General features: G+C 59.1%; 2 protein-coding genes across 2 annotated transcripts in view; both read left to right on the forward strand.

Annotated features, from left to right (window-relative positions):
* Positions 1-4,696, forward strand: part of NECTIN4 (nectin cell adhesion molecule 4) — a 40,802-nt gene extending 36,106 nt beyond the window's left edge. Inside the window, exon 9 of the mRNA XM_074980699.1 lies at positions 577-4,696. Within this exon, the coding sequence (XP_074836800.1) occupies positions 577-837 (261 nt within the window). The 3' untranslated portion in view covers positions 838-4,696. The remainder of the gene's footprint in view (positions 1-576) is intronic.
* A 3,978-nt stretch (positions 4,697-8,674) lies between these two features.
* Positions 8,675-14,582, forward strand: part of ARHGAP30 (Rho GTPase activating protein 30) — a 50,408-nt gene continuing 44,500 nt past the window's right edge. Inside the window, exon 1 of the mRNA XM_074980895.1 lies at positions 8,675-8,984. Coding sequence (XP_074836996.1) covers positions 8,876-8,984 — 109 coding nt within the window. The 5' untranslated portion in view covers positions 8,675-8,875. The remainder of the gene's footprint in view (positions 8,985-14,582) is intronic.

Below are 14,582 nucleotides of genomic sequence, written 5' to 3' on the forward strand. Positions count from 1 at the left end.
CTGCGTACACAGCCTTCTGATGGGGAACTGCGCTGGGCCTGTGTCTGTCTCACACTCCCAGAGGCCCTGCATGCCCACATCCACCTTTTGCACGCACACTCACCATCGTCACATTTCATCTTGGAGCACAGCCCTGCTGCCTCGGGCCCTGAACCCCGCCGGGACAAGGGGGAGCCGTGCTCAGCCACCCTGGGTGGTGCTAGCGTGGGGGCTGGAGCCCAGCCGTGGGGGCTGGTTCCCTGGCTGCAGTTGTACTGCCCCCTGCTGGCCTGGGCGGGGAGGACTCCCACCCATGCCCAGACCATGGGTATTTGGGCTCCCCTAGCTCCCCGCAGGACTGGAGGGGGCTTCCCAGCAGACATGGGGGAGGGGGAATGTTGTTCCCCTGCTGCACTAGCCCAGTGACTACACAGCCATCACCCCGGCCACAGCGCCACCCAGTGGCTGCCCCAAGATCTCCCTGGGAATTGCTAATGACCAGAGATTTGGGGTGGGAGGAGCTGTTCCAGGAAGCGGGGGGTGCCCTGCTCTGCCCCCCCACCCCTCCCAGCTCAGCTGCTGTCTCCCCCGGCTCAGAGTGAGGACGCAGAGGGGCGCAGCTACTCCACCCTGTCGACGGTGCGGGAGATTGAGACGCAGACGGAGCAGGCCTCAGTCCCGGCCCTGGCCCCAGCGCCTGCCCCCGAGGAGGAGAAGACGGAGGAGGAGGAGGAGGAGCAGGGAGAGGACAATACCATCAAGGCGGCCATGACCCACTTTGTACAGGAGAATGGCACGCTACGGGCGAAGCCCACCACCAACGGCATCTACATCAACGGCCGGGGCCACCTGGTATGAGCCGGGCCACAGGCACAGACTGGCCTGGCCTTGCCCAGGCGCTGGCCCTGGACACACGGACAGCCCTGCTGGGACTGACCCATGCAGCCCTTGGACATGCAGCCTGTCTCGGCTCTGGATTTCTGGGGAGGGCAAATCCAGTTCCCTCTAGGGCAAAAGGGCCCCATGCCAATTAGGGGGTGTCCTACCCCACCTTGGTCCTTGCTTCCTGCAGCAGCCTCCTGACTTCTCTGCATGGGATGCCTCCTGCTGGGCTGACTGCTCTGAAGTCAGCATTTCCCTCCGGCCCCTGCTGCAGTGGGGCTGGAGGACGTGGTATGCGCCTGTCCTGCCTTGCCCCAGAGTCAGGACTAGCCGGGCAGTGGCGCTGACAGCTTGAGGGGCTGCCCACATGCTGCCCGGGGGGGACAACTGTGGGGAGGGCACTTCACCCTGCCTCCTGAAGGAGGCGCTATCCACCCCATTGCATCTGGCCCCAGTGGTGCTCAGCATGAGCCTGGGACCCCGTCAGTGCAGCCAGGGGATAATTTCACTATTGTGCTCTTACGTCACTAGGAGGGAGCTGAAGCACTGGGGTGTCTCCGTGCTCTGTGGTGCCCCCCTAGGGCTGCAGGCAGACTGGCCTCGAGGACATGGAGTGTGGAGACCCCTCAGCAGTGGCCTGGGGGCGGGGATCAGCGTCTGGGCAAGGCGAGGCTGGGCTCCCCGACAGCTGGGTGGCAATGGACCTGGGTGTAGGAGAGGGGCTGGACCCAGGCTGCTGGGCACAGGCAGACCCAGCGGTGGTTTTCTCAGCTCTGGGGTTCCCAGTCTGGGTCCTGCAGCCACAGAGGGGGCTGTGGAGAACACTGGGGGGGCGCTGCTCCAGCTTCACCGGCTCCCCAATGCCATCGGGTCCAGCACCAGGAGCTCTTCAGGGCACTTGGCCTGGGCAGTTTAATGGAGGTGAAACTCCTCTGACCAGGCAGTGCCTGGGAACCTGGGCGGGGCACTAAGGGGGCATCTTGCTCTTGGGGTGGGGAGTTGGGTGGCATTTACCAAAGATTTTCCCCCTGGCCATTTGAAAGCTGTGGGGCTCCCCCTCCCCCAGTGCAGTGCAATGCACAAGTGTTTTAAAACCCTGGTTCCCTAGAGAAAGGGCCTCAGGCCCACAGCTGAGCTGCCCCTGAAGTCATGAGCAGGGACTGAACAGGAGACCTGCAGAGCTACCAGGATGAGCGTGAATTAAAGGACCAAGTCCCCTGGGCAGCAGCACGGCCCTGTCCTGCCACTGGGCTCAGTTTGATAGGGTACAGATGGGCCGAGCCCCAGATGGACCCCAGGCAGTTTGAACCTGGAGCCAGCACGTTCTCCTAGCCCTCCCCCAGGCGGCCCCTGGACGCACTCTGCTACCCCAGAGTGTTGGCCTTGGCAGAGCAGCTAGGGTTGAACTCCTGCCCAGAAAGGGTCAGAAAAGGGCAACAAAAATGATCTGGGCTTTGGAATGGCTGCCATATGAAGAGAGATTCATGAGATTTGCACTTTTCAGCTTAGGAAAAAGGAGCCGAAGGTGGTGGGGGGCTATGACAGAGGTCTGTAAAATCACGGCTGGAGTGGGAAAAGCAACTAAGGAAAAGTCATAAGAACCAGGGGGTCACCAAATGCAATTAAAGGGCAGCAGGTTTAAAACTAACAAAAGGAAGTTTTCCTTCATGCTATGCACAGGCAACCTGTGGAACTCCTCGCCGCAGGAGGTTGCGAAGAGCAGGACTTTAACAGGCTTCAAAGAAGAACTAGATACATTCATGAAGATTCGGTCCATCAATGGCTATGAGCCAGGGCAGGTAGGAACTGTGTCCCCAGCCTCTGTTTGTCAGAGGCTGGAAGTGCATCATAGGAGATGGATTGTTTTGGTGACGGCTGTTCTCTTCACTTCCTCTGGGGCATCTTTCAGCAGACAGGATGCTGGGCTAGATGGACCTTTGGCCTGGCCCATGGGGCCGATCTTATTTTCTCAAATGGCCCGACGTACACCGGGGAGAAGCTTTGCCAGGGCAGGGAAGTTGGGCGCTTTGTGTCATTCCTTAACAGAACAGCAGGTCTGTGACACTTACACGGATGCTGGGCCAGTTCCCCCAGGTGGTCCTGCCCTGGTCCCCAGGGGGTCAGGCGCAAACCTCTGCTGGGCTGCAAGGGGAGCGTGCACAACTGGAGCCTCCCAGTGATGGCCCAGTGACAGAGTCTAGTTCATCCCCATAGAGGCTGGTGCTGTGAGACCACCGGAGCCCCTCCAAGGATTTGGGTCAGGCTCTTTGCCCCTGGACAATACTTTGAGGGGGGTTGTTTTGCTGCCTCTCCAGGGGCAGCTGTCAGGGCTAAGGTCATGGGTGGGAGGGCCTAAGGCTGAGGGCATGGGCCTAGCCTGGCTCTGAGGGAAATCCCCTTCGGCTCCGGCAGGACTGGAGTCAGGCCCAGCCTCAGGAGCCAAGAAAGGCCTGTTAGGGTGACCACGTTGCCCTATGGCAAATACAGGGCACTGGTCTCCAGGGATGGGGGCTGCTGGCCCACGTCAGGGCTCCTTGGCTGTGGGGGCTGCTGCCCTGTGGTGAGGCACCGGGGATGGGTGCTCAGCAGCTTCGTGGCAGGGGGAGGCCAAAAATGCCACAGCCACCCTGGGGCAGGGGTCCCTGGCAGTAGGGGCTGCTGCTCCAGGGAATGGGGCAGCCACCCCTCAGAGGGGCTTCTCCACAGCAGGAGCTGCCTCCTCGAGGTGTAGGATACTGGGGAGCGAGGCAGCCACCCCATGACTATGCTAGGGAATGCAGCTGCCCCATGGAGAAGCACCCCAGCTGCAGGATGCCAGGGAACAGGGCAGCCACCTGGTGGAGCTCCCTGGCAGTGGGGGCCGTCATCCTGGACACCGGATGCTGGGAAACAGGAGCCCTGCAAAATCCGGGACAATTTGCCCATTTTCTCTAAAAAGTCGGGACCCCTGTGAGACAGCTTAAATAAGGGCCTGTCCCTGCAGAAAGGGGTAGATGGTCACCTTGGGCTGGCTGATCACCAAGTCACAGCATTGGAAAGGTTCAGAGCCAGGGCTCCCGATCCACCTGGGCAGTGGGAAGAGAGGCAGGGGCCATGCTCTGGGGTGGCTAAGAGCGTTGGGAGACGGGAGGAGCAGGAGTGGCTTTTCCGCGCTGTCGAAGGGTTTGCTGCCGTGACTCACACTTGGCCCGTCTGGTCTGGTCGCCTTCCACCTGTCAGACTGGCTCAGACAACAGGTTCCTCTGGGCCCCAAGCCATAGTCTGTGGGAGTCTGTTGGAGCAGACTCCATGTCCCGTCTTGCCGCCACCAGTGGCCGACCCCAAAGACAAGCCCCAGAGCATGGAGCCAGCCGTGCCAGGCCTCTGGATGCTGTGGCTGCCGCCTGGTGCCCCAGAATGTGAGCGCTTCCCTCCCAACTGTCTTGGAGAAGGAAATTAAATCAGATTCTACAACAATCCCCACAGCACCGCCTGGAGTGTAGACTCCCGGCTCCAGAGCCATGAGCGGCAGCGGTACATGGATGCCCAGGCTGGCCGCGAGAAGGGGCAGCCCTCCGAATGGGGGAGGGCGTGCCCATCTCCAGGGAACAGTGCTGGGCACAAGCCAAGGTCTATTTGAGAGGGGCTGAGGGTGGTTTGATTGCATTGCATCTTTGATTCGGAGGGGCTGGGGGTAGTCTCTGGAGTTAGCGGAGGGAATTCCCTGTCCTGTGTATGTTCTGTAAATGTGTGTGTATATAGCGCTGCCTATCTATGTGTATATAGATGTATAGAAGTCACCTCATGCTTATTTTTTTGTTATATGCACTGCTGGTTTTGTAAATAAATTCTTCACTGAGTACCCTGGGAGTACCGAGTTAGTTCCTTTCACTTGTCTCCTCGGGGGCTCCTGGCCTGGTGGTGGAAGCAGCCTAATGGACTCGGTGGAGCCCAGGGAACCGGAGAGCAACAGCCCGGAGCCAAGAGAAGAAAGGAGTGGTTGTGAGCACCTAGGGGCAGCAGTGGGGCGTGGTGCTCATGGCAGGGCTGTGTCTGACAGGGGAGGCAGTGAGAGAGACCCATGACTGTGTGCACACGAGTGTGTGTCCAGGGGGTTGCATGGTAACAGGCCTGGATGTGCATATGCGCGCCTATCTGATTCTCTGAGTGTGTATGATTGTGCACAATTGTGCACAGGCACGAGTGCATTTGCACATGTGACTGCATGCACAGGTGACTGCGTGCACACTGGTGTGATTATGTGGTGACGTGGGTTTAAATGACCGCAGTTGCAGCTGGGCGAGCTCATTTTCACTGCAAAGTCAGCATGTGTTCTGGCAACTCGCCCTTTGTGTGTGCACCCCGCCTGCCGGCTTTTGGGTGGATTGGTGCTGGGCACTTCAGTTGGCTGCTCTTGCAGGGCTAGACAGCAAAGTTCAAGTGAGCCCACCTGGCCAGCTGCTCATGCAATGGTGTGGATGCAGTGGGGTGTGTGGGTCAAAGGGTGTGTGCCTCTAGGATGCAAAGGTGGTGTGTGTCAGTCAAAGTCACAGGGCTAGTGGAAAACTTTCCCAGTTCAGGCTGATCCTGTTTGAAGAGCTGATCCCTGGTCTGCCTCATGCAGCGTTGTCCCCAGTGAGCAGTATTCATGGTTAGCAGCCAAGGGGGGAGGCTGGAGCTTTGACACAGACAAACTGAGGCCTCTTCAGGGAACTGGGGAAGTCCTGGGGGCAGAGCCAGCCCGCCTTGGCTTTGGGAAGGGCAGAGCAGCTCCTACCGAGGAGCTCAGGGATGGCAGTGTGGCGGGTGGGTGGGTCAGGTTAGGAAAACCTGCTCCCACCCTCACTCCAAGGGCATTTGTTAAACTTGCATGAGAGCTGAAGTGATGACAAATCGCGCTATGGCTGTCTGTGCTGCTGGCAGCCAGCCCTTTAACAGGCCTTGCTGCCTGCCTTCCGTGAGCATGGGCCTTGCTGGCCTTTAAACACCTCTCCCATGGGGCAGGAACCAGCGTTCCCTGTAAGCTGAGGGCTGGGACATCCACCCAGGACAGACCCAGGTGCTGCCCAGCTGATTAGCAGAGCACCCACTGCTAGCAGTGTGTTTCTATTGGTGGTGCACAGCTGCACATGCCTCAGGGCACCATAAAATTTATTCCACACATGGATGGAAAAAAAATAGTAGGAACTCTGGCAGAGACCTTGCCTGGGGCATGTTTTCCATTGGACAGCAGAGGCTCCATCACAGTTCCATAGTGTAAATGGCTCAACTACAGGGCCTTGGCTCTGACTGCCCAGCACTGCAGCCAGGTGGGTGACAGGCACACCAGGTCCTGTGTCCCCCTCTTGCTTGAAGGGGGCTCCCTGTTGGTGCTTTTAACACAAAAGACTCCAGAGTTGGGCTGCTTGTATGCAAATTACTAATTTGGCGAGTACAGCAAATGATATAGCCACGGGAGGCTGTCTGATAATCCAAGACTTTGTCCGTTTTAAATTAACTTCTGCCCAAAACAGTTGGTAACTGTACGTTTTATTAAAGCTGCTAACAACTCAAACGTGCCAGCATCCCATGTTCCCGTCGTCGTCCAAGCACAGGAGCTCACAGTACCGAACTGCCATTTGCGATGCACAGATCTTCTCTCATCGTGATTTCTGAATTTTCAATCCCCTCGGCAACGCACTGGCCAGCGGCTGGAGCCTCTTCCTCAGGAGGTCCTGGGCGAAATCGTGATGAACGTCGGGGTGATGGAGCCACACTGGGAACTAAACATCCCTCATTGGTGGACTCGGCTGGGGGGTTCTGCAAACTCGGCTTTAATGCCACAAACGAGAGCAGTGTTTCCCAGCTTCACCAGGGCAGGAGTAACTGACCATGCGTCGACGGGTTGCTCTGAATTCACCAGCTTCCTTCCATCAAGTCAGCAGTTTTCTTGCAAAAATCGCCTGTAACGGGGGCCAGCTCACGGCCACGGCACCTCCTGCCGCTTGCTGAGGGAATTAGCTTGTGGGGTCTCCCGCTTGGCGCGTCCCTCTGGCGGGCGCGTTGTCTGCTGCCCGTTCTCACCTCACCAGCAACCCCCTGGACCCATGTTGCTCTCTGGCTCATGGTGACCCCTTCAGGACACGGTCCTCGGGCAGGGCCTGTTCTCCTAGTCCCTTGCTCCCGTCTGAGGGAGGGCTCAGCAGTCCTGGTTCAATTCAGGGCACCCACCCCTGTGACCCACTGCAGACTCGGTCACACCCCTCACCTCAGGGGCAGACTACCGTCCATGAGGGCCACCCTGGCATGGTACAAGGAGAAAGCAGAGGGACTCAGGCCTGCCTACTACTCTGAGTCCTGGCCCAGGGACCTTCTGGTGGCAGACTTGTCCTGCCCTCCTCTTTGCTGCCTGGCCTCTGGGCCATGTGCTCAGTGTCCCCCTTGCACCTCAGCCTCTATTTCAGGGCCAGCAAGCAGGCAGGGGTCAGGCCGAAGCCCCTCCCTAGCCCCCTTAGCCTGCTCAGTACTGCAGTACGGCGGTGCTGGCTCTAACCTGGAGCTTGTGCAGCTCCTTCCCTGCCTAGGACTTATCTGACTCAGCGCTGCTGGAGCAGCTCCTTATATACAAGGCTGCTCCAGAGAGCTGCTCTGTGATTGGCTCTCTGCAGGAGCCTTTCACCCATGGGCTGGAGGAAGCTGCCATGTTCCCTCCAGCCTAACTTAACCCTTTCCTTGCCTGAGCTCCACTACACAAAGGTCTCCTTTCTGCCCCGACCTGGTGGGACTCGCACCAAATCTGACGTGGGAGTGATCTGGGTCTCCAGCCATCGGCCTGGAGCAACACTGCTGTCCCCCAGGCTAATGAAGGAGCTAAACCCAAAGGCATGAGAGGGAAGGAGGAGAAGACATCACACGTGTGTGTGTGTGTGTGTGTGTGTGTGTGTATTGGATCACCCTTCACTAGTGTGTGTGTGTTGGATCACCCTTTCCCCGATATGTGTGTGTGTGTGTGTGTGTATCTCTGAGTGCATTGGATCACCCTTTCCTGGGTGTGTGTGTGTATGTGTGTGTGTGAGGGAGAGAGAGGGAGAGACACACACACACACACACTCTGTGTGACTCAGTGTGCATGTCCACATGTGGGGAGAACAGGGACCCCCTGCCGGGGTATGTGAGGCCATGCAGGTAGGTGCCCATATGCACCATGGGCGTGTGCGTGAGGCCACGTGGTCGGTAGTGATGGATGGCAGAACAAGGAGCAATGGTCTGAAGTTGCAGTGGGGAAGGTCTAGACTGGATAGTAGGAAAAAAACATGTCACCAGGAGGTGGTGAAGCGCTGGAATGTGTTACCGAGACAGGTGATAGAATCTCCATCTCTGGAGGTTTTTAAGTCCCAGCTTGACAAAGCCTGGCTGGGGTGACTTAGAGGGGTTGATCCTGCTTGAAGCAGGGGGCTGGACTCATTGACCTCCTGAGGTCCCTTCCAGCCCTAGGGTTCTGTGACCCACATGTGCCAGCGTTCGCTCCCTGGCCCTGGGGCGTGGGTACCTGGGGCGGGCGGGTCTGTGTGTGTGCACTATCTGGTTTGCACCCTGTGGTTTCTGAAGATGCTTGAGCAGGAAGTGAGCTTGGTGGCAGCAGAACTCACTTCCTGCCGGGTGCTGAGCCCCAGCGCTGAGAGCGAACAGGAGTGCAACGGTGCAAAGATTTTACGTCAGGCCCGGCCCTCAGCAGCTTCCTCTCTTGGGTGCTGCTTCCGTTGCTGAGCCGCCGAGCCGGGGCTCCCCGCACCCTGGGCTGGGCTTTCCGGGGCTTTGTTCCCAGGCCACACGCTCTCCGGACCAAGGAGCCAGCCCAAGCGAAGGTCTTGGCAGCCAGGGCTGTGTGCCATGGAGGCAAAGCTGGAGTGGATTTGAGGGAGAGCCACCTCCCTGGGGCCGCTCAGTGAATGGCAGCCTCCCCGGCCCAGCCAGCCCCCATGTGGGCCCAGCATCGGGCAGGGCTGGGACTTGAGTGTTAGCACCTGGGAGCCCCCTCGCTGGTCCAACCATCCCCATGTCTCTCGCCATGAAAGCCCGGCAGAAGGTGAAACGGAAAGGAGCGGCCAAGGAGCGAGTCTTCGGGTGTGACCTGCTGGAACACCTGCAGCAGTCGGGCCAGGAAGGTAAGGGCGGACTGAGGACCTTCGGCTCCCCGTGGGGCTGCGGCAGGGCCAGGGCCAGGAGGCTCCTCTCGTTCCCCAGGCAGGGCTGACCCATTGCATGGTGGGGACCGTTCCAGAGCCATGGGCCTGCGGGCTGGTGTCTCCACCACAGAGCCATCATCTGCACCTGGTGCAGCAGCCACTTCCTGTGACCTCCTCCCTCCTCTGGTCCCAGCCCCTCTGTGCCAGGCAGGTTCCTGAGCTTCCCACTTTGCTGCCCCAGAGCGACCGGGCCGAGGGACGGAGCTGCAGGCCAGGAGCCTTCTGGGACAGAGAGTTTCAAGGCACAGCTGCAGAATCGTGGTCACACTGATTTGAATCACAGCTGCACCCAGCTGCCTGATTTGGAGAGCAGGGCCCTGTTGTGCTGGCTATGGGACTGGCCGTGTGCAGTCACTGGGCCTCATCATGCCAGCTATGGGGCTGGCCATGAGTAGTTACAGGGCCCTGTTGTGCTGGGTATGGGGCTGGCCCTGAGCAGTCACTGGACCCATTTTGCTGGGCATGGGGCCAGCTCTGGGCAGTCCCGGGCCCCCGTTGTGCTGGGTATGGGGCCGGCTCTGGGCAGTCCCGGGCCCCCGTTGTGCTGGGCATGGGGCCGGCTCTGGGCAGTCCCGGGCCCCCGTTGTGCTGGGTATGGGGCCGGCTCTGGGCAGTCCCGGGCCCCCGTTGTGCTGGGCATGGGGCCGGCTCTGAGCTTGCTACAGGAAATCTGGGTTCCAGAATCTGGCTCCTGAAGTCAGAGAGCAGACAGCTCCCATGGGCTGGGGCTCCAAGAAATGCAGCTCAGCCCAGGGTGGGCTCGGAGTGAGCCCTGCACCCCCGGGGGCTGTCAGAGGTCGGGACCCATTGGCAGGAACGGGGGATGCTGCCAGCCTCTGGGGTGGCCCCTGAGTTCCATTGCCCGGGGGCACCCTTCTTGGTCCGAAGAGAAAACAGAACCAGTGACTCTGCCCCTTTGAGCTCAGGTGATGGCCAGTCCTGGGGCCGGAGGCTGAGCCTGACATGCGCTGTGCGGCTCCCTGGGTCCCCTTCCCCTGTTAGAGCCAGCGGAGTGAGGGGCAGGGTTCTTGGGGAGCTGGCACTCACCGGGAGTAGCTTCCTGCAGTGCCCAGGTACACCATGGGGACTGAGCCCTCACTGCAGGGCCCTGGCACTTCATGGAGCTATAACGCTCCTTGCAGTGCCCCTGGAACACCACGGAGAGGGAACCCTCACTGCAGAGCCCCTGGCAGCCCATCCCCTCAGGTTGGGTTCTGGCAGAGGTGGCACCCAGGTGGCCCCAGGGGGAAACCCTCCTGTGTCACGCAGGAAGCTGACATTGTAATGGGTGCCAGGCCCTGGCAGTGGGCAGGACAGGCAGCTCCTTGTGCGGCGAGAGGGGGTGGGGGCGTGAATCATGCTGATTGTTTTGCTGTCTCCGGGCTAGTGCTGACAAGGGCGTTTGCCTCATTGCAGATTGAGCAATGGGCGCTGTCAAAGGAAATGCAAGCGGGGCTGCGTGGAAGGGCTCAGTAAACGCGCTTGGGACATGCGGCTGGCCCAGGGACGTCCCACAGGGCCCTGGCTCCGAGCCTGGGAGCAACACCCGCGAGTGGGCCTGGCGACTGGAGCCCACCGGCGTGCTGAGGTGCAGTTGAGCAACGTAGGTATCCCAACCTGCATGGCTTTGGCCTGGCTGCTTGGAGCTGGCTAGAGCAGTGCATGCTGGGATGTCTTGTCCCCAGCAGCCATACTTGTGCTAGAACCCTGATAACATGCACGTCCCTCCCAGTGCCGTGCGCCTGAGGAATTCAGTCCATTTAAAGGGGATAATTAGGATTATGTCCCTTTTACAGATGAGAAAACTGAGGCAGGGGGCATTTAGGGCTGACATCGGCAAAGCCAGGAGAGTGCCTTAGGGGTCCAGTTTGCAATCTGAGTGCTGTGGGTGCTCTTCAGTGACCATCATCTTAGCCAGACTTGAGCCAGCACTGCTAAGTGGAAAAAGTTTTCCCATCCCACAAATACTCCAGTGAGTTTGGGTGTGTCCCCATTTCACACTGGGAGGAAGAGTCGAAATCTCGGAAATCCTCATGCATGGGAACAGCTCGTTTTGTTCCTGGCAGGTCGGAGGAAACGTTTCATTCTGATTTCAACCCTCTTTTTCCTGTGCAATTTAAATTTCAAGCCCAAAAGCTGCTTGGAGAGAGGAGAGGGGCCTTGTAGGCACTGAAAATGTCAGACCCTGCTGGCCGTGTCGATGCTGTTTTCCTGGAGGGTTTTCGCCAAATGGAAGCAGGGGTCCCTCTAACAGCTTCCTTCCACGTGCGGCATAAATTTTATTGTGTGCACTGAGGTCTGTGCAAATGTGCACCACCAACAGAAACACACGCTGCCCACCGAGGGTGGCTGTGGGCGCTGTGCTAATCAACTGGGCAGCACCCGCATCTCTCCTGTGTGGCCGCCCCAATGCCCAGCGTACAGGGAACCCTGGTTGGGAGACTCGGTGCATCCGACCCATTCCCGTGAACTAGTTTTGGCTTTGACCAATCTGCATTTTTGAGCCATTCCTGAGGGGCTCTCCTGCGCCTCTGGGTGCCATTGAAAATCCCACCGGCGGCCCCTGTGGATCCAGGAGGTCTCCTGCTGCACCCCTGTGCAGTGGATTACACCCAGCGCCTCGGGAAGCCTGACCACTCCCTGCCATTGCTCTCTCCTGATTGGTTAGCTGGAGACTATCTCCCTGTCCTGGCCCAGATACTCGCAGGTCTTTAGGCTCCTAGCTGTCACTGACATCAGTTTAGTGTCCCACAAACAGCCTGGGCTAATGGATACAGTATCACACTCAGACACCCCAGGTCTCTGCCGTTTACCAGCGATGCAACCTTGGGCAGGTCACAGCAGCTCCGTGCCTCAGTTTCCCCTCCTCACCCTTTGTCTATTCAAACTGTGAGCTCTTCGGGGCAGCGTCTGTTCTTCAGTGTGTCTGAGGCCCTGATTCTGATTGGATCCTCCAGATATCAATTAGACAGGTGTTAATCTGGATGTAGGCTTCTAAATTGGCTTATTCTGGCCTCTCTCTGGCAAGTGAGCAGCACCAGGTGGGGTTTAAAAGCCAGGCACTGTCACATCAGCCGGATTGGGTCACAGATGTGATCATTAGGTTGCAGCAAATGCTCCGATGTTGCAGTAACACTGCTCTCTACCCCCCAGGACTTGGACTCGGTTGCTGGGGTTCTCAAGTTTTTGGGTTTTTTTTTTGGCAGGGGGGTTTGTGCAGAAAGCACTGATCCCACTCCTCCCACCAGATGTTATGGAGTGTGGGGGCCACCAGGTACTGCATCCCTAGTCAGGTGTGACTCTCATTCAGCATGTAGAAAAGACGGTTTATTAGTCAACAGGGACACGTTGTACAACAGACTTGTCATCCTGAGTCGCTGGTCGCAGGGCTGGGGATGGAAGGGAGGCGATGCTGGGTTCAGGGACCCTGATGCTGGAGACCCTGAGGGGAAGCTCGTGTGGGACTCAGGGTCCAGCTGAACTGCAGTTGCTCCCAGTAATTCCCACAAAGGCAGAACCCACAGCTATTCGTCACTTTCCAGGAAGGCTGAAATCAGGAACCACGTTTTGCTGGTGGTGGCTCTACACCCAGTGCTCTGGTGAGCCTGGTGCAACAGGAACCACCCTCAGAGACCCTGAGCTGCTCTCCTCCAGCCTTGAGCTCCAGGAGTTTCTGCCTCTTGATGTCAGGCTGATTTCATTGTTAAGTTGCTCCGGACTGGCTGGCTGGCTGTGTGGCCCTGCGGGAGAGACACTGACCTGTTGTGACAGGCGAGGGTGTCCTGAGGCATAATGGGACAGGCAGCTCTGTGGGGCACCATTACATTTGGGACATCAGCTTTGTGCTCCATATGCCTAGAACTGCCGCTGCCAGGACATCAAAGTGTGGGCGGCGCCAGCTCCGGCGGCCAGCCCCATCCCCTGGAGCCCCTGTGGGCTGCACCCAGCCACTGCTCACCCACTCCCAGCTGGGAGCAGGGCCATGTCTCCAGGAGAAGGGGAGCCAGGTGGACAGGAGTGGGGCAGGTGTGGGGCTAGTGGGAGAGCCCGGGATAGCAACTGGGATTCCCGGTGTGGGGCTGCAGACAGGACCCCGGGGGGCAGCCAGAACAGATGTGGGGCAGTGAGCAGAGCTCCAGGGGGGAGCTAGAAGCCTGGCGGCAGGGCTGGGCAGTGGAAGAGCCCTGGGTGGCAGCTGGGGCCCCGTGTGCAGGGTCAGTAGCAGGGACCCCGTGTGCAGGGTCAGTAGCAGCCAGGAACCTATATGAAATATTGGGGACCTGCAGCACCCCCACTCCCCACAGTTCTCACACCTATCCCTCCCTTTCCTACCCCTGCCCTGCAGCCCTGAGCACAGCCTCTCCTGCCCCCACACATACAGCCCCATAAATCCCTAGCGCAGCCCTGAGAGGCTAAGGGGGAGCTTCGGTGGGCACTGTGTTCAGGCCAGCGTGCCCCTCTGTGCCCTAAGGCCCTGATACTCCATGTGCATTTATTTTCTGTCCCCGGATGACCCCAGAAATTCTAGTGGCAGGCGGATCAGAGACAGGGAGAGACTGGGCCAGTTTGGCTGGTTTCTGAGAGGCTGCCCCAGGAGGAGGAGACCAGGGAAGGAGAAAAGCTGTTGAAGCTACAGGACAAAAGTGGCACAAGAATAAATGGGGTTAAACGGGCCTGGAATTAATTTAGCCTTGGCATTGGAACGGGGCGGGCAAAACGTGGCTCCTGGGCCTCATCTGGTTTACCGAACTGTTACCCGCACACGTTTCTCATCCCTTCCACGCTCAGGGACACACACACCCTCACCCAATCCGTAGGGCTCAAGGTGTAACCCTGTTAATTTAAACTCCCACCCTCACCCAATTCCTAGGGCTCAGGGAGTAATTCCCTGTGGGTATGCAGCAGTAGAGCACAGGGCTTTAGCCCCTGTGATCACAGGTTCAATCCCTGGCATTGGAGCCTTGGGTCTGTTGGTGTTACAGAACCACCAGCTCCATCTTCCCACCATCCTGCAGCCCAGCACGCTGCTGGCTGTGGGGGCCATGTGCGCTTCTGGGCACTGCATGGGGAGGGGGCTTTGCACACTGCCCCCATCCCAGCACAACCTTGCAGCTCCCATTGGCCAGACACCAGCCAATGGGAGTTGCCTGGGCTGTGCTGGTGGCGGAGGCAGTGCGCAGAGGGACCCCTGCAGGGGGCGTGTGGTGCAGCGACACAGTGGGTCGATTTGAGAGGCATGTGAGCATTGCTGGCCGACGGGGGAGGGAGGGGAGTGGGGTAAAGGGGGCAGCTGGCCTGGGCCTGGTGAGTCATACTGTGGCAATGGCTGGAGCCCCTGGCCCCTCTGAATTGCTGCTGGAGCGCTGGAGCCCTGCACTGGGCAGCGCTGAGGGCTGGCTGCCCTCAGCCCCGCCCCTTGTGGATCTATGGAGCCCCACCCCACACACCCACCTTGCCCCGGGGCCTTTGATGGCTGTTGGCCCTGCTGGCTGGGAGCTGTGTAAGCCGCCCTGCTCC

The sequence above is a fragment of the Carettochelys insculpta genome, chromosome 30 (genome assembly GCF_033958435.1).
Source record: "Carettochelys insculpta isolate YL-2023 chromosome 30, ASM3395843v1, whole genome shotgun sequence".
Lineage (NCBI taxonomy): Eukaryota > Metazoa > Chordata > Testudines > Carettochelyidae > Carettochelys > Carettochelys insculpta.